Source organism: Cervus canadensis, chromosome 27, assembly GCF_019320065.1.
Source record: "Cervus canadensis isolate Bull #8, Minnesota chromosome 27, ASM1932006v1, whole genome shotgun sequence".
NCBI lineage: Eukaryota > Metazoa > Chordata > Mammalia > Artiodactyla > Cervidae > Cervus > Cervus canadensis.
The window spans coordinates 41,109,052-41,131,725 of record NC_057412.1 but is presented as its reverse complement, the minus strand read 5'-3'; the positions used below and the strand labels follow the sequence as shown (position 1 = coordinate 41,131,725).

Sequence of the window (22,674 nt, the reverse complement as noted above, 5' to 3'; positions counted from 1 at the left end):
ACTCATTGTGAGGCCAAAGAGAAGCATTGAAAAAAAAAAATTCAGCCAAGTAAATCTGAAGATTTAATTAGCTGTATTGGGCTTCCCAGGTGGTGCTAGTGTTAAAGAACCTGCCTGCCAGTGCCAGAGATGGTAAGAGACCAGGGTTCGATCCCTGGGTGGGGCAGATCCCCTGGAGGAGGGCAAAGCAACCCACTCCAGTATTCTGGCCTGGAGAATTCCCTGGACAGAGGAGCCTGGTGGGTTACACTCCATAGGGTCACAAAGAGTTGGACAGGACTGAAGTGACTTATCACAGCACGCATTCAGCAATTTATGAATCAAGCAGCATCCTATGTAGTGACTAGAATGGCACTCCAAAGACTTGTGCACAATGGAAGTTTTGTTTTTTTATCAGAGGACAGTTGCTTTACAATTTGTGTTAGTTTCTACTGTCCAACAAAGGGTACATGTTTGTACATGTGTACATATGTGTGAGTGTACACGTGTGTGTGTCTCTGTATGTGTATATATACACCCGTCCCTCTTGGACCTCCGTCTCACCCCCATCCCAGCCCACTAGGTCATCACAGAGCACTGGGCTGAGCTCACTCTGATAGGCAGCAGCTTCCCACCGGCTGTCTCTTTTATGCACGGGAGTGTGTGTGTGTTAATCCTGCTCTCCCCGTTTGCCCCACCCTCCCCTTCTGCTGCGGCAAACACATGTATAGGAGCAAGTGTGGGGCAAGGGAACTCTCACCCAAAGAAAATAGTATGCTGAAGCCAGGACACCTTTGGAGCTGGAAGGGATTTGCGTGGGTTTTACCATTGTAGGTCACCTCTTCTTCTGGAGGATGAAGAGGGCACCTGTGACAGATTCCCTCACAGGGGCTGACCAGAAATTTCCAGGCTGGTCGATTGAGATTACATTTCTGGGGAAGGTCAAAACTGCAGTTAAGTCAGGTTTTTAAGTCTAGGCTTGGTAGCATGGGCTTTAGCACCAGTGATGCCACTTCCGGCCTTCTCTTTATCGGAGGGAAGATGATGACAGAAAAAGGCACCCTGTACTATCCCAGTTAGTGCTCAAGAAATGGGCTTGGGAACTGGGCATATGTGGGTGTGAATGTGTCCACTTTAACTGTGAGTCCCTGGACAAGTACTTAATCTCCCCTTGCCTCGGGTTTCCTCCTCTGTGAGACCCCAGTGGTATCTCCCACCCAGAAGGGGTGTATGGATCAAATAAGGTCTTGAATATCTAAGATGCTTGTGCAGTATTGGGTCAACATACTTTGTTGATTTGGAAAAAGAGTGTGAAGAAGTGTCTACTGAAGACACACATAGCCTGCTGGCGTGCTAGAGGATATAATGTGATTTTACCCTTGAAAAATGGTGGTAAATCAGATCTCAGCAAACTAGGTTATCCTGCTGACAAATGAATTGCATTCCCCTAAGCCACAGACAGAGTAACCCCTCAGCGAGTCATTTCCCACTCCCATTGCCACTCAGAGGAGGGCACAGGAAGAAGACCCATGAGCTTTTGTTCCCACAGTGCCTGTGGGATAAGCCACAAAATAGTCATTGACTGCAGAAACACTTCATTCCCACCACAGATAAACAGCATTTGATCCCTGGCTCCATACAAACATCCTCCATGATGTTATATATTATCTCTTATTCAAACAGCAGAGGCTGTGGAATTGCAATATTAGGTTTCATAAATTAATGTTAGTCATAATTATTATTATAGTTAATAATAATGTTAGCAATATACTAATGAGTTTCTTGGGTAGCTCAGATGGTAAAGACTCTGTCTGCAATGTGGGAGACCTGGGTTCGATCCCTGGGCTGATTAGTGTTCATTATAATACAGTCATGATTAATAATTTCATAAATTAATGTGAAAATATCATCTAATTTTTGGCAAGCAAAGCTTCTGTTGTATACTTAATATCTCTGCCTACATATTACATGAGGCTGAGTGTGTAATGTCCCTACAGAGTCCTGGAACAGCACTCCAAACAGGGCTGTGACTGTGCTTGTTCTTGTTAATGTACTAGCTAGTATATAAACTCAGTGTTTATTCTTATCTTTAATACATATTATAGTGAGCACACACACACACATGTCCTCGGGGTATGGGTTCATTTTTTAGGATGAGCCATTGTGTGTGTGTGTATGTGTGTGTGTATGCACACACGCTCAGTCATATCCACCTCTTTGCAACCCTGTGGACTATAGCCCACCAGGCTCTTCCATCCATGGCATTTTCCAGGCAAGAATACTGGAGTGGGTTGCCATTTCCTTCTCTAGGGGGTCTTCTGACCCAGGGATCGAACCCATGTCTCTTGTGTCTCCTGCACTGGCAAGCAGGTTTTGTTTTTTTTTTTTTTTGGCAAGCAGGTTCTTTACCGCTGCACCACCTGGAAAGTTCAGGATGAGCCACTATATCTAACTAAGGATAATATTCACTCTTGAGATTCTAAATGTCTGTTCCTATTATTCCTTAATGGAGACTGCCAGCCATGTCAGGGAAGACTATTTTATAGTGTAAAAGAATAATAATTTTTAAAAGACAGGACAAAAAGTAAATTGGTTCCCTCTACCCTTAGGATCGCTACCCAAAATCCTAGCATGGGTATTTAGGTGAATGACTTAGTAATAACCAACAGATTATGTCTGAGAGACTTAGGAGATAAAATAGCATGCAGGGTAATTTTCAGATCAGTTTCTTCCAAACAGCAACTTGGAGTTCAAGGCCTACCCAGGCCTGATTTACAAATCTTAAGAGTGCAGATACAGTCTGTGGCCTAACCAGCCTGCTAACCAAGGCTTCTCAAAAAATATTTTAAAGTCAATTCATTAGGTAGAAACCCAAACATGTTGAAATTATAAGGGTTTTTATTGGGGTAGAGGAGTTAGAGAAAAATATTTTTAAAAACCACAGAATTTATGCATGAATATTGGCAAAAAAAGAAAAATAGTCAATCACTGTAGATGAAATCTTTCTGGCAAGACAATACGACCCAGGCAGGCAGTGCAGGGTGGGCAGCATAGAAAATTAATACAAAGCCACAATCAAAAAATCAAACACTAAATCTCCATAGAAAAAAACACAACCAATGAATGCAGTAGGGCTTTAGATATTTTTTTCTGTATGCAGACGGGAGAAGCCAATCAAAATGTCTAGGCACAAAAACACCAGTATCCTTGTTCTAAAAGAAAAAAAAAAAAAAAGCACATTATCACTAACAATTCTATGAAGTTTCCGTAAAGAATGTTTATCACATTTTAGCTATCTATTTATTCTGTCATTATCTCTGCTCACAGGGGTCAAGCAAGTCCCACTGCCATCTGGTGCTGGTAGAAATGTATCAGTGGATTCTTCTCACCCCACAAAAAAACCAGGTAAGGAATAAGAGGCTGACTCCCTCACTCAGTTCTGCTCTGAAACTCGTAGCTGCAAGTTATATGTGCTGCCGCAAAACAAGTAGCATGCTCACAGTCCCCAAAGCATCAGATCCATGCTAACAATACCTGGGTATTGCTAGATAAACATACTAAACTATTTGGGAAAATGAAAAGTGCTTTGTGCACAAATTCTAATGAGGAACTAATTTAATAATTACTTCACATAATGTCCCGAGGGGCCACAATGGATCAAATGCTGAAAAGTAACTGGATTCTAGTTTTCATCATATACAAGTTTTCCTCTTATGTAGTTTATTATAATATCCTTTTGCCAGAAATGATTCATATTTCTACTTTGAGACTGTTCTGTATATTTAGGCCAAAATTATGAAGTGGTAATATCTTTGCATTGAATAAGAGCTCTGTGCTTTGTAGAAGGATGCTGTGAAACCTACTCTGATGTATTAATGTCTGGGTGAGACATCTCTATTCTATCATCACGACTCACTCCTCCCTACCCCCAGCATATGCACATTCATGCATGCACATGCACAATTCCTGATAGCCCAGGAAGTACTTAAAGTCACAGGGCATTTTCTTGGATTGTCAATTTTGCTTGAAGATTATTAAACCAATACATTATGCAAAGAAAGAGATGCATTTTTAAGCTTATAACACAGGACTTCAAAGAAAATTTGGGTTAAGGTGGACTGCTTCAGGTAACTTTAGCCTTGTCAGCCTTTGTGCATATTATAAAAAGATTTCTCTCCTCTCTGCCCTTCAGGCAAACCATTTAGAAAAGCGTGCCTTTCCTCTGGGCGGGCGTCCTTGTGTGAAGGCTCGTGGGTGGGTGAGAGAGCAGAGTGGGTGGGAAATTTTGGCTCCCACTTACAGCTCCCGGGCCAGGTGCCCTTGTGTGGTGACTCTGATCTGCATGGGGCACAGGCTTATTGCGTCTGCCATTAGCACTACTTTGTCGTAATCATTTGAGAAGTTCTAAAAGTGTTGGTTTAGTTATAATTACGTGATATAGTTGGAGGATGGGGTGGAACACCTACTAAGGGAGAAATTATATGCTTTACCAGCTCAAAGCGAAAATGGTGTAAGAATTGTAGTCTGCAAAGCAGACTTCATTGGAGACAATGAAGCTCAGAAATGCTCCTGTCGAATCTATATGAGAAGCAAAAGATGTTAAATTCTGTGCATTCATACAGCCTTTCAAAGGGCAGGTTTACTGATATATTTTTATCCATAATTAGAGAATATTTACCCCATTAACTCATCTGCTTTATTATCCCTGGGTACATTACAAGCACTAATTTAGAAGAACATCAGAAAGTGTTACTCACAGGCACTTTTCTGTAGAATCTATTCTCTGTCATCCAACTGCCACTTGTTAAATATTGTATTTAAAAAAAAAAAAAAAAACCTGTGATTTTGTCGAGTGAATTCCTATGACCACTTTATCTGTAACATCATCTGTTAGCCATAATCCCAGGTACTCGTCGCCCACCCCTGCCACCCAGACCCATGCCCCCACGAAGAAAGCCTTTACCACCCAACAATGTCACCGGAAAGCCAGGAAGTGCAGGTATGTCGGCCACACACCTTCCCTATCCCTCCTTGAATTCCATTTTACTGGTCAACCACCAGCCCTTGGTGTGCTAGCTCAAGCAACAGACAGCTCTCGGCATGTGGGACGTGTGGCTGTGTTGGCCCCAAAGACCAGACACTGTCAGTTACAACTTTAAGGACTCCTGCCCTGACTCTGGGTGGGTGGGGTGACAGCCACCATCCTTGTCCATCTAGGTCAGTTTGCTTCTTAGATGCTGAGTGCTTGGTGCTGAGATGGAAGCTCTCACAAGCTCTTCAACAAATGGATTATTTTGCACAAGACGTTTTGTGCTGCCAACCCACCAGGGATAATGGAAAATGTCCTCCACTTAACATTCTGTCTCTTGAGATGAAATCCTTTACCTGTCCTTGATAGCTCCCCTGTCCACCAGCCTTCATGCTGACCTCAGTATTATGGTTCCAGGGGAAAGACTGGAGACTGGAATGCTCATGGTGACTGAGCAGGTCTAGTCTACGCAACAAGGCAGACTGCCTCTCACCTCTAGACTGTGGCATGCGTTGTCTTCTTCGCATAGAATGACCTCTGCCAGTCACCTGGGACACTTGTACTCCATCCTTGTCCTAAAGAAGCCTCCTATAACTCCCCAAAGTAGACTTAACACTGCTCATCTGTCCTATTTGTCCTTGAAACATACCTCTGTTAGAGCAAACCTCTGTTTTAGACCTATTTGTTCATGTCCTTGTATTCCCCTACTAGATCATGAGCTCTGTGATGACAGTTGACACTTTCTCTGAATTCTCAGAACCAAATCCAGTCCTTACTGAGTGAATCCAGTAATCATTGAGTGAATCTATGAGTGAAATTAAGAATCAGTGAGCCCAGTTCAGAGCAAAGCTTCATCTCACTCCTCTTAAAGGCTGTTCCACTGGACCTGCCAGCTGATCACAGCATGTTCTCCATCTTTTCCCCCCTCTTCCCTCATGTCTATCTCCTAAATATTCTGTAGTGGAAATCAGGATAACACTGTTAAGTATAACTGTGGAAGATGAAACTGATAAGGATTTATGAGAAAGGGCATGGATGTCACTCTTTTCACAGGATGAAAGGAGGATGTGGTGGAGAAGCTTCCATGATATACTAGGGGACAGTGGCCTCTGGGTTGTTTTCCCATCAGCTAAAGGAGGGATCAGCCTATCATCCGTGTTGGTGGTGCCTGCCTGAGTCAAGGTCTAGGGACATGGCCCCAGTGAGGAGACCAGGTTTTCTTCATCAATTGTAACCTGGGGCAGCTGAGACTTGAGCTTCTGTAGCTTTCCGGTCAGACTGAAAGTGATGCTCCAGGGTCCTCCATGGAAGAGTTAGGGGAACCTCCCCACACAGAGCTCTCCTGCAAGGCTGTGTGTCTCCAGATGCAGTTGCATGGCCCTGGTTCCCGCCACGTAAAAACTTGTTCACTCCCATCAATAAGCGTAGTTTGGTATAACTCATCCAGCCGGTGGGATGGTATAAACACATCCCACTTCTGAGATTAACTCTGGTGCCCTCCCCACCCTTTGCTATCCATCTCTAATTCAAAAGAAATGTCTACATTGAGGAAAGAAAGTGAAAATGTTAGTGGCTCATTCGTGTCCTACTCTTTGCGATCCCATGGACTATAGCCGGCCAGGCTCCTCTGTCCGTGGAATTCTCCAGGCAAGAATCCTGGAGTGGGTTGCCATTCCCTTCTCCAGGGGATCTTCCTGACCCAGGAATTGAGCCCAGGTCTCCCACATTGCAGGCAGGTTCTCTACAACACATCTGGCCTGATGACCATCACAGAAAGTGCATATGGAATCAAGAAATCAGTTCAGTGTTCTGGGAGTTCTCTGAAAACATGCCTTCTCGCACATGTGCCTCTGAGCACAGTCTTAGGCTCCCCCGAGTCATCTCTACCTGTCCCCCATCTCCAGATCTACTGAGGCCTCTCAGTCCTGCTCTCCTTGCCAGGATGAAGATACCATCCCAGCATTTCCTGCTGGCTCTTCCCACTCAAAAAATCTCCTGCTGGCTGCAGCGCAGCATCTCATGGCTTTCACTCATCCTCTCACTGGGGCCCACTCCCACCAGGACCAGGAGCCCATCATCCATGATTTCATGCTGGGCCTCAGTCCTTACATCAGTCCTTACTCTTTGACTCTCTATCATCTGAGAACAATTCCTTTTCCCATGAAGACTATAAAAGCTAATCTAGCTTCCACTCTACGACAGATTGTAGCTCAGACGATAAAGAATCTGCCTGTGATGTAGGAGACCTGGGTTCAATCCCTGGGTCAGGAAGATCCCCTGGAGTAGGGAATGGCTACCCACTCCAGTATTCTTGCCTGGAGAATCCCTTGGACAGAGGAGTGGTGGGCTGCAGCCCATAAAGTCACAGAGAGTCGGACACAACTAGGCAACTAACACTACTACCAGCCTCCACTCTATTCTACCCATATTTGCATAGACCTTGGGATGGATCCTATTTGGGAGACCTACAAGTGTTTTTAGAGCAGAGGAGACATTGTTGAATACAGCATCTCAGAGTAACACTGGTCTGGCGACTAGGCCAGAATCAGTCATTACCTTATAAACCTTTTTCTTCTTCCCTCGCCATCTCCCATGCCTATCATTTAATCTGTAGTCTGGCCACTCCATCCTCTTGACATCTTCATGTAAAACCCCTTCCATCCAGTCTCACTGCTTCTTACGTAGTTCTCCTCTGTCCTTGCCTACACAACTGCTTTAGTTCTTGATTTCTCTGTCTGCCACCAGCCTTGCAGCCTAACTTGCTCACTATCTCCTTATCTGATCATGTTACTTCCCTAGTGAAAAATTTTTAATGGGCCCTTGTCATCTAAAAATAATATCTAAATCCATGGTATGCAAGGCCCTCCATGAACTGCCCTTCCCTGCCCGCCCCCCATTCTGCTCTCATTGCCTCCAGGCACTCTTGGCTCTCACGCCTTCAAATTCAACATGCCACATGACTTTATGCTTCCCTGACTGTATTCTTCCTGTAAACTCCACCTAGAATACAGCTCTCCTGCCTAACCTTACTGATCACTTTTCCTCTTTATTGGCACGCCCTCTAGGAAGGCATTCCTAACTTCGCCCCAGCATCCATCCATCATCTTTCCCCATAGACTTGTCTTCTCTGAGACCTTGTCTTATGCTTTTGCAATATTCATAATGCTTCAGTATAATTTGGCTCACATATATCTCCCAATCAATCAAGGACAGCAGGTCTTATTTTCTCTCTAATCCTGGCATATAGTGCCAAGTCACATGGTAAGTGCTTAATAAATATTTGTTGAATAGGTAAATGCGGAACTTGGCAGGGCTCCCTACAAAACCTGACTCCTTTGGCTCTGCATTATAGGAATCATTTCATCAGGCCAAGTAACTTCCCCACCCTTGAGGGCAACACTCAGACCTACAGAAGCTCCCTTGGAGACAATGGAGACAGATAAAAAGCCACCGACAGTTCCTGCCTCAGAAGAAGATCTTGGTGAGTATGTCAGTCAAGTCCCACTGGATGCTCAGCCACAAAGTACCAGAGGATTTCAAATTAGGGAGAAGTTCTGGATCAATACATTTTACTCAATTTTATGATTGACAGGGACATTTTAATTTACAATTACATTTACTTCTAATGAATTACTGTGGAATGTGCTCCTTTCCTTTGCAGACATAGAAGGAAGTGTCAAGATCTTTAATAAAGTCTTCCTCAAAAGACCTAGATTTCCCAGTCCTTATTCCTAAATCACATGTCATTCCTAATCACACATAACTTAATACATGAATGCATATTAGCTACTCAGTTGTAATCTTTGGTGGCAGTGGTTTGGTCGCTAAGTCATATCTGACTCTTGCGACCCCATGGACTGTAGCCTGCCAGGCTCATCTGTCCATGGGTTTCTCCAGTCAAGAATGCTGGAGTTGGTTGCCATTTCCTTCTCCAGGGGATCTTCCTGACCTGGGAATCGAATCCTGTGTCTCCTGCATTGTAGGCAGATTCTTTACAAACTGACCTACAAGGGAAGCCCAGTTGTAATCTTTAAATCATTTATTACTCTGCAGAACAGCTGCAGCAGGACACAGTTAAAGACCTTGAAATGTGAATAATATGGATAATAATAATATGGAAATCAAAGTTGCGAGCAATTGACCAGGAGACATTATAAGTATTTATAGCCTTTACTACTTTTTCATTGTATCATCCATCCTCAGATAACATGACTGACTTTAGCTCAAGTCCAACAAGAGAAACTGATCCTCTTGGGAAGCCCAGATTCAAAGGTACGTATGATCAGCTACAAATCTTACTTTTAAGAGAGCTATCTTTGGTGGGTATATTAGTCAACTGTTGCTGTGTAGTAACTACAAAATCTTAGTGGCATATTCTTTTTTTCAATTTTTTTTTTTTTTTTACTTATTTTTGGCTGTGTTGGGTATTCTTTGCTGCACGAGCTTTCCTCTAGTTGAAGCAAGCAGAGGCTCCTCTCTAGTTGCAGTGAAAGAGCTTCTCATTGCAGGGGCTTCACTTGTTGCAGAGAATGGGCTCTAAAGGCACACGGGCTTCAGAGGCTGTGGCTCCTGGGCACTTCAGCACAGGCTCAGGAGTCGTGGGGCATGAGCTTAGCTGCCCCGTGGCGTGGAGGGTATCTTCCTGGATCAGGGTTTGAACCTGTGTCCCCTACACTGGCAGGCAGATTCTTTACCACTAAGCCATCAGGAAAGCCTTAGTAGCATACCCTAAAGAGGATTTATTTCTCATGTGTCTAAAAGCCACATGGGGTCAGCTGATTTAGGATGTGCTTAGCTGGGTGATTCTGTTTCTAGCAGCAGGTACATCTGGGTCTCTTATGGGTTAGGCTGAGGTCTGCTCCACATCTGTTCATTTTGGTACCCAAGATGAAAGACTAACAGTGACCCAGGACAAGCGGTTCTCCTAACAATACAAAGTAAGGAGAGAAGGAGTCCAGATATACAACAGCATTTCAACCTCCTTGTGTTATACCTGCCAATATCAACGGCAAAAGAAATCACAGAGCTAAGCTCAAATCAAAGATAGGGGAAATATACTCTTTCCATGAATATGGAGAATATTTTTGAACAGTAATTTAATCTACCAAAGTAGAAGATATTATATGATATAGACCAGTGTTTCCTTTTGTGATCTGTTTTCTGAAGTATAAAATTTGATAAATTTTAATATATGTATATATTCATGCAACCATCGTCACAGTCAACATAATGAGTACATCGGTTCAGTCCAGTCACTCAGTCGTGTCCAACTCTTTGTGACCCCATGAATCACAGCATGCCAGGCCTCCCTGTCCATCACCAACTCCCGGAGTTTACTCAAACCCATGTCCATCAAGTTGGTGATACCATCCAGCCATCTCATCCTCTGTCATCCCCTTCTCCTCCTGCCTTCAATCCCTCCCAGCATCAGGGTCTTTTCCAGTGAGTCAACTCTTCACATGAGGTGGCCAAAGTACTGGAATTTCAGCTTCAGCATCAGTCCTTCCAATGAACACCCAGGACTGATCTCCTTTCAGATGGACTGGTTGGATCTCCTTGCAGTCCAAGGGACTCTCAAGAGTCTTCTCCAACACCACAGCTCAAAAGCACCAATTTTTCAGTGCTCAGCTTTCTTCACAGTCCAACTCTCACATCCATACATGACCACTGGAAAAACCATAGCCTTGACCAGATGGACCTTTGTTGGCAAAGTAATGTCTCTTCTTTTTAATATGCTGTCTAGGTTGGTCATAACTTCCTTCCAAGGAGTAAGTGTCTTTTAATTTCATGGCTGCAATCACCATCTGCAGTGATTTTGGAGCCCCCCAGAATAAAGTCTGACACTGTTTCCAGTGTCTCCCCATCTATTTCCCATGAGGTGATGGGACCAGATGTCATGATCTTAGTTTTCTGAATGTTAAGCTTTAAGCCAACTTTTTCCCTCTCCTCTTTCACTTTCATCAAGAGGCTTTTTAGTTCTTCTTCACTTTCTGCCATAAGGGTGGTGTCATCTGCATATTTGAGGTTAAAATAAGTACATGCAACACCTCAAAAAGTTTCATCATGTACCTTATAATCCCCCCTCTTCACTTCTCCCACCTAACCCCTAGTCTCAAGGTAACTATATTACAGATTGTCGCTGTTGTTTTTCAGTCACCAAGTCGTGTCCAGCTCTTTGCGACCCCATGGACTGCAGCATGCCAGGCTTCCCTGTCCTTCACTATCTCCTGGAGTTTGCTCAAACTCATGTCCATCGAGTCAGTGATGCCATCCAACCATCTCATCCTCTGTCACCTCCTTCTCTTCCTGCCCTCAATCTTTCCCAGCATCAGGGTATCTTCTAGTGAGTTGGCTTTTCACATCAGGTGACCAAAATATTGGGGCTTCAGCATCAGCCCTTCCAATTCAAGGTTGATTTTCTTTAGGATTGACTCGTTTGATCTCCTTGCTGTCCAAGGGACTCTCAAAATTCTTCTCCAGCACCGTAATTCGAAAGCATCAATTCTTTGGCACTCAGCCTTCTTTATAGCCAACTCTCACATACATACATGATTACTGGAAAAACCATAGCTTTAACTAAATGGACCTTTGTCAGCAAAGTAATGCCTCTGCTTTTTAATATGCTGTCTAGGTTTGTCATAACTTTTCTTCCAAGGAGCAAGCATCTTTTAATTTCATGGCTGTAATCACTGTCTACAGTGATTTTGGAGCCCAAGAAAAGAAAATCTGTCACTGTTTCCACTTTTCCCCCATCTATTTGCCATGAAGTGGTAGGACCCAAAGTCATGATCTTAGTTTTTTGAATGTTGAGTTTTAAGCCAGCTTTTTCACTCTCTTCTTTCACTTTCATTAAGAGGTTCTTTAGTTCCTCTTTGCTTTTTGCCATTAGAGTGGTATCATCTGCATATCTGAGGTTGTTGATATTTCTTCCAGCAATCTTGATCCCAGCTTGAGATTCATCCAGCCTAACATTTCCCATAATATACTCTGCATATAAGTTAAATAACAGAGGGACAATATATGGCCTTGATGTACTGTTTTCTCAATTTTGAACCATTCCATTGTTCCATGTCCAGTTCTAACTGTTGCTTCCTGACCTGCATACAGATTTCTCAGGAGGCAGGTCACGTGGTCTGGTATTCCCATCTGTTGAAGAATTTTCCACAGTTTGTTGTGATCCACACAAAGGCTTTAGTGGTCAATGAAGCAGAAGTAGATATTTTTTCTAGAATTTTCTTGCTTTTACTGTGATCCAAAGGATGATGGCAGTTTGATCACTTGTTCCTCTTCCTTTTCTAAACCCAGCTTATACATCTGTAAGTTCTTGGTTCACCTCCTGTTGAAATCTAGTTTGGAGGATTTTGAGCATTACCTTGCTAGCATGTGAAATGAGCACAGTTGTATGGTAGTTTGAAAATTCTTCAGCATTGCCTTTCTTTGGGATTGAAATGAAAACTGACCTTTTCCAGTCCTGTGGCCACTGCTGCATTTTCCAGATTTGCTGTCATATTGTGTGCAGCACTTTAACTGCATCATCTTTATAGACTAGTATGCATTTTTGGAATTTCACATAATAGAAAATAATATATTATGAACTTCCTTTCCGATTTCTTTTACTTTTCATAACTATTTAGTGATGCATCCATGTTGGTATATGTGTCAACAGTCTATTCCTTTTTATTGCTTAGATATATAATAATTTATTAAAACTTCATGACATTTGGGTTGTTTCCAGCATTTTTACATTACCAGTAAAGTATGCTATTCTATCACCATTCAGGTGCAAGTCTTTGTGTGTGCTTTCATTTTTTTTGGACAAATTGCTATAAGGGGAATGGCTAGATCGTATGTAAGTATATATTTAACGTTTTAAGGAACTGTCAAACTGTTTTTCACAGCAGTTGTACTATTTTGCCTTTCTGTCAGCAGTGTATGAGGGTTCCAGTTCCTCCACATCTTTTCCAACACTTAGTATGGTCAGCCTTTTTCATTTAAATCCTTTTAAAAAGTATGTAGTAGTACCTGTGATTTTATTTTGCATATCCCTAATGACTAAGGATGCTGAACATCTTTTCACGTCCTTATTTGCCATCTGTATATCCTTTTTGATATGTCTCTTTCAATTCTTTCTATATTTTTATTGTGTTGCTTATTTTCTTATTGTTGAGTTTTAAGAGTCTTTATATTTTCTGGGTTGAAGTTCTTTTTCAGGTACATGTTTTGCAAACATTTTCTCCCCGTGTGTCTTCTTTTTTAATTTTAATGAAGCTTAGTTTATTGATTTGTTTTTTTATAGATTGCCTCTTTGGTGTTACATTTAAGAAATCATTGACTAATCAGAGCTCACAAAGAGCTCCTCTGTTTCCTTCTAGAAATTTCTCCTCTGTTTCCTTGTAGAAGGTTTCTACTTTTACATTTAAGTCTATGATCCATTTTGAGTCAAATGGTGTATATGATACAAGATATGAATGCAAGTTTATTTTCTTAAGGATATCAAATTGTTCCGCCATATTTGTTGAAAAATTATTGTTCCTCCACTGAATTTAATTTGTACCTTTGTCAAAAACCGGTTGTCCACATATACATGGAACTATTTAGGGGTTCTCTAGTTGTTCCATTGATCTATTTAGCTACCTTTCCATCAATACTGCAGTGTCTGGATCACTGTGGTTTTATGATAAGTGCTGCAACCAGGCTGTGTTAGTTCTCCAACATTGTTTTTATTTCTCTAAAGTTGTTTTGGTGGTTCTAGGTCCTTTTGTATTCCTAGCTAAATTTTAGGATGAATTTATCAATGTCTAAAGAAAAATAGCCTGCTCATATTTTTATTAGAATTTCATTGAATCTGCAGGTCAATTAGAAAGCATTGACAGCTGTACACTATTGTCCTCCTACTTATGAACACGGTATATCTCACCATTTATTTAGGTATTATTCATTTCTCCTACCAATGATTTTTAGTTTCAGTGAAATAAAACATAAGAGTAGCATTTTAAGTTTCAGTTTCCTCTTGTTCATTGCTAGTATATAGAAAAACAACTGATTTTTTAGTACAGTGATCTTATATTCTACAATCTTGCAAAGCTCTGTAGATTTTTTTGTAGATATGCTGGGTTTTATATACAAAACTATGTCATCTAAGAGGAAGGTTTTACTTCCTCCTTTCCAACCTGAGTACCTTTTTTCTTGCTTTTCTATACTGACTAGAACCTCTAGAAAAACACTGAATTGAAAGTGAGGATTGATATCTTTTTCTTATTCTTTATCTTATAGAAAAACCATTTGGTCTTTCACCATTAAGTATGTTGTTACCTGTGGTTTTTTCATAGATGTTCTTATCGAGTTGAGAAAGTTCTCTTCTATTCCTGCTCCAGTGAGAATTGTTATCAGAAATGAATGCTAGATTATGTCTAATGATTTTTCTGGCTTTATTGAGATAATTATAAGGTTTTTCTTTCTTTTTTTTTTTTTAGTGTGTTAATATGATAATGTAATTGTCCTTGAATTATAGATTAATTTTGCATTCCAGGGACAAATTCTCCTTGGTTACAGTGTATTCTCATTTTAATATATCATTGATTTGATTCCCTAAAATTTTGTTTAGAATTGTATTCAGTGAGGGATATTGGGCTGCTATTTTCTTTTCTTGTAAAATCTACTCAAGTTTTAGCGTCAAAATAATACTGAACTTTTCAATTTTCTGAAAGGGTTTGGAATTAGTATTGCTTCTTCCCTAAATATTTGGCAGTATTCACCAGTAAAGTCATCTGAGCCTCACATTCTCTTTGTGAGAAGTGTTTTACTTGTAATTCATTTTAATTGGAGAAGGAAATGGCAACCCACGCCAGTACTCTTGCCTGAAAAATCCCATGGACGAAGGAGCCTCGTAGGCCACAGTCCATGGGGTTGCAAGGAATCGGACACAACTGAGCCACTTCACTTTCTTTTCTTTAATAGGTATAGGACTATTCAGTATACTTTCCTCCATAGTGAGCTTTCATAATTTTTGCCTTTCAAGTTATTGGTCTATATCATCTAAGTTGTCAGATTTATTTCACTTTCTTTTATTTTGATATCTGAATAATCTGTAATGATGTCACCTCTCTCTTTCCTGTTATTGATAATATGTGCCTCTTTTCTCTTTCACCTAATCAGCCACACTGTAGGTTTATCAGTTCTTTTGATCTTCTAAAAACTTCAATTTGGAGTTTCATTTATCTTGTATGTTATTTTTCTGTTTTCCATTTCACTCATTTTTACTTTGATCTTTATTATTTCTTTTTTCTGCTTAATTTGACTTTAATTTGCTCTTCTAATTTCTTAAGGTTCAAGATGATTTGAGACCTCTCTTCTTTTTAAATATGAAATCCAGTGCTACATTTTCCCTAGGTATTATTTAAGCGGCAACTAAAAATGTTTGATATACTGTGTATTCAGTTTTACCCTATTCAAAATACTTTTAAATTTCCTCTTGGTTTCTTCTTTGGCTTATTAGAAGTAGGCTACTTAATTTCCAAATATTTCAAGATTTTCAAGAGATCATTCTGTTACTGATTTTTATTAATAACTTCATTGTTGTGATATACTCTGTTTTTCCTGAGTCATTTTAAATTTATTGAGACTTTTTTACGGCCCAGGATATAGTAGATCTTGGTGTGTATGTTTTGTGTATACTTTAAAAGAATGTGTATCTTCCTAGTCTTAAGTGGAATATTATATTAGTTTACTAGGCCTGCCAAAACAAAATACTATAGACTTTGGCTTAAGCAACCAAAATTTATTCTTTCACAGTTCTGGAGGCCAGAAGCCTTATTTCAAGGCATTATCAGGTTTGATTTCTCATATTGGAAGTTAAATCTTCAACACAGGAATTTTAGGAAAACATAATTCAGTCCATAACAAGTGTTTTATAAAAATGTCAATTAAGTCAATTTGCTTGGTTATATTGTGCAATTATTTTATATCCTTTGTGATTTTCTATCAACTTGTTCTATCAGTTAATGAGAGAATACCAAAATCTTTAGCTCTAATGTAGATTTATTTCTACTTTCTTCTTCTGTCATTTTTTTTTTTCCGCTCCCTGTATACTAAAGGTCTGTATTCAGATATAGACCTCAATTACTTAGGATAGTAATAAGCTCATGAATTGATTCTTTATCATTATAAAGTGACCTTTTTTAATGGTAATATTCTTTGATGATATGGTTAGGTTTAAATCTATTATCATCTTGCTATTGTTTTTAATTTGTTCCATCTATTCTTTTTTCCCCTCTTTCCTTCTTTTTCAGCCTTCTTTTGGGCTGAATATTTTTATGATTCCATTTTACCTTTTTTGTTGTCCTCTTAGCTATACCTTTGTTTTGTTATTTTAGTGAATAATTCGGTGTTCATAGAATGTGTCCTTAACTTCACAGTCTACCTTCCAGGGATATTCCATAACTACATAAACAGTTGAATGTGAAGTATAAGAACTTCACATCAGTATAGCAGCTTCTCTTTCCTGGCTGTTGGGCTATTACTTTACTTTTGCATGTTATATAGATCACACTAAATTGAAATCATTTTTGTTTAAACAATAAGCTATCTTTTAGAAAGAATTAAGTGATAAGATAAATATTATGTATATTTACTTATATAGTTACCATTTCCAGTGCTCATCATTCCTTTGTGTTCAGCTGTATTTCCATCTGGCATCATTTTCCTTCTGCCTAGAGGACTTCCGTAAATCTTCCTTATAGGTTGGGTGTGCTAGTCATGAATTCTTTCAGCTTTTGTATGTCTAAAAAATATTTTGCTTGTTTTTTTAAAGATAATTTCACTAGTTATAGAATTCTAGATGATAAGTTTTTTGTTGTTGTTTTGGTTTTTGCTCTTTAATATATAAGGACATCTCTCTGTTGCCTTCTCACTTGCTTTCTTTACGATGAGAAATCTGCCACAATCCTTCCTTGTTGTCCTAACATGTCTTTTCTTCTCTGCTCTCTTTGAAGATCTCTAGAAATCTAATTTAGGTCTTTTTTTATATCTTCCATTTCTTAACTTTTTGACCATGTGGATTATAATGATAATAACTGTTTTATTGTCCTTGTCTGATGATTCTAACATCTATGCAAGTTACAGTTTGACTCCAAATGATTTATTTTTCTCATTATGGGTAATATCTTCCTTTAAGGAATTTATCCAGTTGGGTGCTGTATATGTTTGTTATTCTGAAAATATTGTTGGATTTTATTCTGGGGTGCAATTAAATAACTTAAAACCACTTGATCTTTCTGAGCCTGGCTTTTAAGGTTTATTGGTAGGACCAGAACTATATTTTATTGTAAGGCAAATCATTCCCCACTACTGAACCAAGTTCCTTTTGAGTAGTCTTTTCAATACCCCATAAATTATGCAGTTTAAACCAAATTACTTTTGGATATTAGCATAAGCTAAACCTATTTAGAAAATTAACTCAATAGTATCATCCATATCATATAACCCAAAGAGAGGATTCTGGATTTTCACAAATTCAAAACATCCACATCACTGATTTCATCCATCTGCTTATAGTATTAGATCAAATATCCTCAAACAGATTGTTTTACTTATGAGTTCTCCTCCACCTTTTTTACAAGCTCACAAAAACCCAAATGCTCAATGTCCTCTCTCTCTTAGGGCCTCACGTGCGGTATATCCAAAAGCCTGACAACAGCCCCTGCTCCATCACCGACTCTGTCAAGAGATTCCCCAAAGAGGAGGCCACAGAGGGGAATGCCACCAGCCCACCGCAGAACCCACCCACCAACCTCACTGTGGTCACTGTGGAAGGGTGTCCGTCCTTCGTCATCCTGGACTGGGATAAGCCGCTCAATGACACTGTCACAGGTAAGAGCGTGGCATGCGGACTATTGCTACGGTGGGAAGCACTGATAAGATGATGCTCTGGGAACGTGGTACCTTAAGTCAGACTGTGACCCTGGGTGATGTATCTCAGGAGCAGCAGGTCCCTGCAGAGTTCTGCTGTCTCTGTCACAGATGATTTTCAAAAGTGCCGTAAGATGGGAAAGATCATCTTTGTCCTGGTTATGGTCTCTCTGTTAACCTAGCAGATCTCTTTAAGTTATATATCTTCTTTCTCCTCTCAGAACTTTTTCTCAATGGGAAGGTATATCTAGTCTTTTCATTACCAGAAAATTACAAATGACATATGAGAAGTTGCCACTGCTAATAGTATTTAAATCAATTTTCCTTTCACCATCCCAATTTCTAGATTGACCCAGAACTGTGAAGCAGGCTAAACATTATTTCAGTCATTTTATGAGAGTTTTTTTACTTTAAATTTATTTTTAATTGGAAGATAATGGCTTTACAATGTTGTGTTGATTTCTGCCATACATCAGCATGAATCAGCCACAGGTATGGTTTTTAAAAATTCTGTTCCTGGTCAATTTTCTGCCCATCTCAGAGAATTTTGATTCTGCTACTCCTCATAAAAATGATGATGAAAAATAAGAAACTCTGAGTCGCTCTTTTTGTTTTGTGGGATTTTAATTTTCCATAGTGAACAAGAGAGTCAGAGTAGAGAGAAGAGGGGAGGGTGGGATGACTAACCACCCAGATCAGCTAGAGGGTGAAGCAAACAGTGTGAGTGCATGCAGGTGGAACGGGGGGCCACTGAGAGGCTGTCAGCGGGAGGACAGAGCAGTCCGCAGGGCAAGGTGAGGAGTGGGGAGACGCAGAAGCTGCCAGAAAGTTTTCTTTAAATAAAGGAGAAAACAGCAGCTATTTCTCCTCAGACAAAACCATTTAGTCTGGGCAGCTTCCAAAGTAAGCAGCTTGTTGCTGTTCGGTCGCTAAGTCATGTCCAGCTCTTTGCGATCCCGTGGACTGCAGCACACCAGGCTTCCCTGTCCTTCACTATCTCCCAGAGTTTGCGCAAATTCAGCAGCTTATCTTTGCTTAACTGGCCTTTTTTAAAAAGGAAAAAAAAAAAACCATATTTTGTCAATTTCCTTTCTCAGTTTTGACTAGTCTTCTTTACTTGGGATTATGCCAGTAGGTACTATCATCCCAATATCTAAAAATCAATCAATTTCTAAGTATTAATTATCTATATGTATTAAAAGATTCAAAATTCTCAATCCATATGCAGTGCTAATAAGGAGTTCCTGTAATAGTCTTGAGACTTAGTTCTCACAAGACCAACCGATTTATAAAAATTTCACTTCCCTTAAAGATACAGAACATCAAATTGGCATTGGTTAATCTAATATGTCTAATAATCTAATACACATTCATTTGGCTATGATTTAACTTTTGAAAACAGCAGGATTTTCCTTTCTGTATTTTCCTTTTATCATATAGCTTTTTTAAATGACATAAATCGGTAATCTCAAAGTATCATAAATAGGATATACTTTATCTAACCAATTAGTTTTAACATTATTATTAACACTATTAAATGTTAATGAGCTGTTGAGATCTTTCACTAGATACTGGACTTACGATAACAATTTTCAATGGATAAGGACCACACCTATAATAATAATATTTTATACATAGACATAAGTTAGTATTTAGTCATTATTTACTTAGTTTATGTTTAAACATTGAACCATATGCCCTGATGATCTATTTTTTCTATTAAATACCACTTGATTTCAAATATAATCTTTTATAAACCAGTAGCTCAGATAATACAGATATTAATTCTCGTATCATTAGAAATGGTTTTTCAGGAAAGGATTAAGAAAGGTAACAAAAGAGAGGGAACATATTCTTCATTTCCCTAGTTGACTTCTGTCAGTAATCTTTCTTTTAATTGATAGGCATGTATTCACCTCTAGTAAATACATCCAAATCCTGATGCTTCTCCATGACCCTTCTACACTAAAGTAGAAATAGGTACACCATAGAGATTGGCCATAGCCTAGATCCTTGGACAACTTAAAGTTAAGTTAGTCATAAGTTGTCATTTTGTGATATGTCAAGAGCATGCGGACATAGATTTAAATCCCAGACCGGGTGTGTTCTAAATAATGCAACTTGAATCTATAATTAGCCTCTTTGAACTTCTAGTTTTTTATTTGTAATAATAATAATTCCCATTGTTATTAATTTGTTGTGAGTGTAAAACTTAACAGAGAATTCATGCAGCGTAAATTAGAAGCTGTTAAATTAACATTTGTCGGCAGCAGCAACAGTAGGACTGGCAGCAGCGTATCACCATTATTATTTTCATGCTGCACTGACCAGACTATGATGTTCCCAGTCTTCATAATACATGATTATTTTCTACGCGAATTATCTCATAAGGGGGTTAAAACCCTCCAAGGGGGGTAAAGGAGACCACGTATTCAGTGTTAGTTCTTTGTAGATTTTCTTATATCCTTACTCTTAAAGAAACTATTTTTTAAATCCCTATCTTAAATCCCCTATCTTATGAAATATGGACACACACTTTTTTGTTGTTGGTGGTAGAGTTTTAGAATGTTGGTGCATTTATGAAAAAGCTATTATCACTTTAAAAAATTAAAAAGGAAAGATACACACATTCTAAAATAAGAATTCTGAGAAGAATTCTAAATACCTTTTTAATTATGAAGAGAACTTCTAGATCCATTTTTGAAAACTCCAAAGTTTCGGGACTAAAATCATATTAAATTAACATTTAAACATAAGGAATGACCCAAAGATGTTTTTTGAAGGTGACCGCTTTCATGGATAAACCAACTGGAACGTCATATAAACTGCTCTTTCAGTGACTAATCAGCACTTGAATCTTTTGAACTGGAATCTTTCAAATTTTCAAGTTTTAAGATACAACTCAGGGATAATAAAGAATAATAAAAGACATAATAATAATAGGTACCACCTGTTGAGCAAAATACTATTAAGCACTTTTCGTATGTTCCTGCTTTAATCCCTACGAGCAACACTATGGAGAGACACTACGGACATTTTACAGATGGGAAAATTGAGACTGAGATCCAGGCAAGTGGCTTGGTCTGTTTCTTTCCATTAAGTCACGCAGTTTCCACTTTTTACAACTATCTGTTTTGCTTCCATGCTAATTACTCCCTTCTTTTTCTAGTAACTGCCCCTTTATGGCTGAGGGAAAAGTATAATTTGAATATCTGAATTCCGGATGCTCCCTCTCCCTCCATGTCCATGCTCCGTTAGAACAGAAAGTCAGCTGACACATAGATTGGGAGCAGAGAGTCTGCGGAAGACATACTAAATATCAGCCATTAGTCTATTAAAAGCTGCATTCCTGTGTCCAGATACAATGGCCATTGCCTTCTAGTCTAATTTAAAATTTTCAGAAGGATGGTTATAGGAAGTTATTCTGAAAAGGTGGTCCTCCATCTTGGATGTTTTTAATTTACCATTAAAGATCCTTCCCAAATTAAAATTGGTGATTTTAAGTCTCCACGAGTTATCCTATAATTTCAGCTTTATTTCCAGTATTATCTCCTATCTTTGGTCTCAGCGCTAACAGCTTGAGTCCCAGTAACTCACAGCCTTCTCACTTTCCCCGAAGCCCACCATTTGTGTATTTCTTCATATTGACAGAACTGTTTTTGAGTGGGCTTTTGTGGTGGTTTGTTATTTTTGTTTGATTTTTGTAATCCTCTTCGTGATCTCATCACATGTATTAAACTAAATCCCAAGTGACAGCAGGGAAAACAAATCAGTAAATTATATTCTCTTATTCTGAAAGTCTTTCTCTTTTGTTTAGCCCTGTAAGTTCATAGAAAGCTATCCTTTAGGTAAGTGTATACAGATCTCTCTGCAGACTTTAAGGGCAAAGTTTCATTTTGTTTTAATTCAAGGATAATTATCAAGGGGGCATATATAAGCAGTATGTACAAGACTTATCTAACTTACATAAGCAGTAGGTACCAAAATCTTGTAATTCTGTAGTTCAAAATAATGGACTCTGGGAAAGTGTAGTTCATTATTTGGTTAAATGTTTTTTGCTGCTGTGGTTTTAACTGTTACTTGAAGCAGTACCACATCATCAGTGACCATTTCCCAGCTATGTTATAAAGCCCGATGAGCAGGAAATGGGCTTCTGTGAAGCACCACTCCTCATAGACTGTTTCTTACAAAACTGCACTGGATTTTCCAGCAATGGCAGATGATCTGACTTACATATCACAATGATAGGTTACCCATATACAGTGCTACCACCGGCGTGTCATCACTTTACACGGTTACCAGGCAGCCTTTCCTGCTCCGGTAGAGAGAAAACCAAAATGGTCCATGAGCAGCTCCCCAGATGCTTTGGGACCTTCCCCATCAAGTGATAATCTCCACCTAGAAGTTGCTAACGTGTATGGTCAATAGGTCTCAGACCTGCAATCTCAGTTGCTCACTTTTATGAGAGTGACTTTTTAGGTTGGTAGCTTCAAGAACATTCAGTTTGCCAGAGCATATAGACAAGTGTCTGCTGGCCTTTTTGCTTTTCAGAATATGAAGTTATATCCAGAGAAAATGGATCATTCAGTGGGAAGAACAAGTCCATCCAAACAACAAATCAAACCTTCTCCACAGTAGAAAATCTGAAACCAGACACAAGGTAAGCCACCAGGGCTATTCCAGGTGAATTCCGAGAGTAAAAATCATAACAAAGGCGGGAAATGACATCGTCCTTCCCCATCCGAGGGAGGGTCTAGTCT

At 39.4% G+C, this 22,674-nt stretch overlaps 1 protein-coding gene across 9 annotated transcripts in view; it reads left to right on the top strand.

Annotated features, from left to right (window-relative positions):
- LOC122428730 (ABI family member 3 binding protein) overlaps positions 1-22,674 on the top strand; it is a 281,331-nt gene that overhangs the window by 230,800 nt on the left and 27,857 nt on the right. For all 9 annotated transcript variants that reach the window (XM_043448807.1, XM_043448809.1, XM_043448805.1 and 6 more), the window contains 6 exons: positions 3,307-3,384; positions 4,874-4,978; positions 8,361-8,489; positions 9,212-9,280; positions 17,666-17,875; positions 22,466-22,574. In XM_043448807.1, coding sequence (XP_043304742.1) covers positions 3,307-3,384; positions 4,874-4,978; positions 8,361-8,489; positions 9,212-9,280; positions 17,666-17,875; positions 22,466-22,574 — 700 coding nt within the window. The remainder of the gene's footprint in view (positions 1-3,306; positions 3,385-4,873; positions 4,979-8,360; positions 8,490-9,211; positions 9,281-17,665; positions 17,876-22,465; positions 22,575-22,674) is intronic.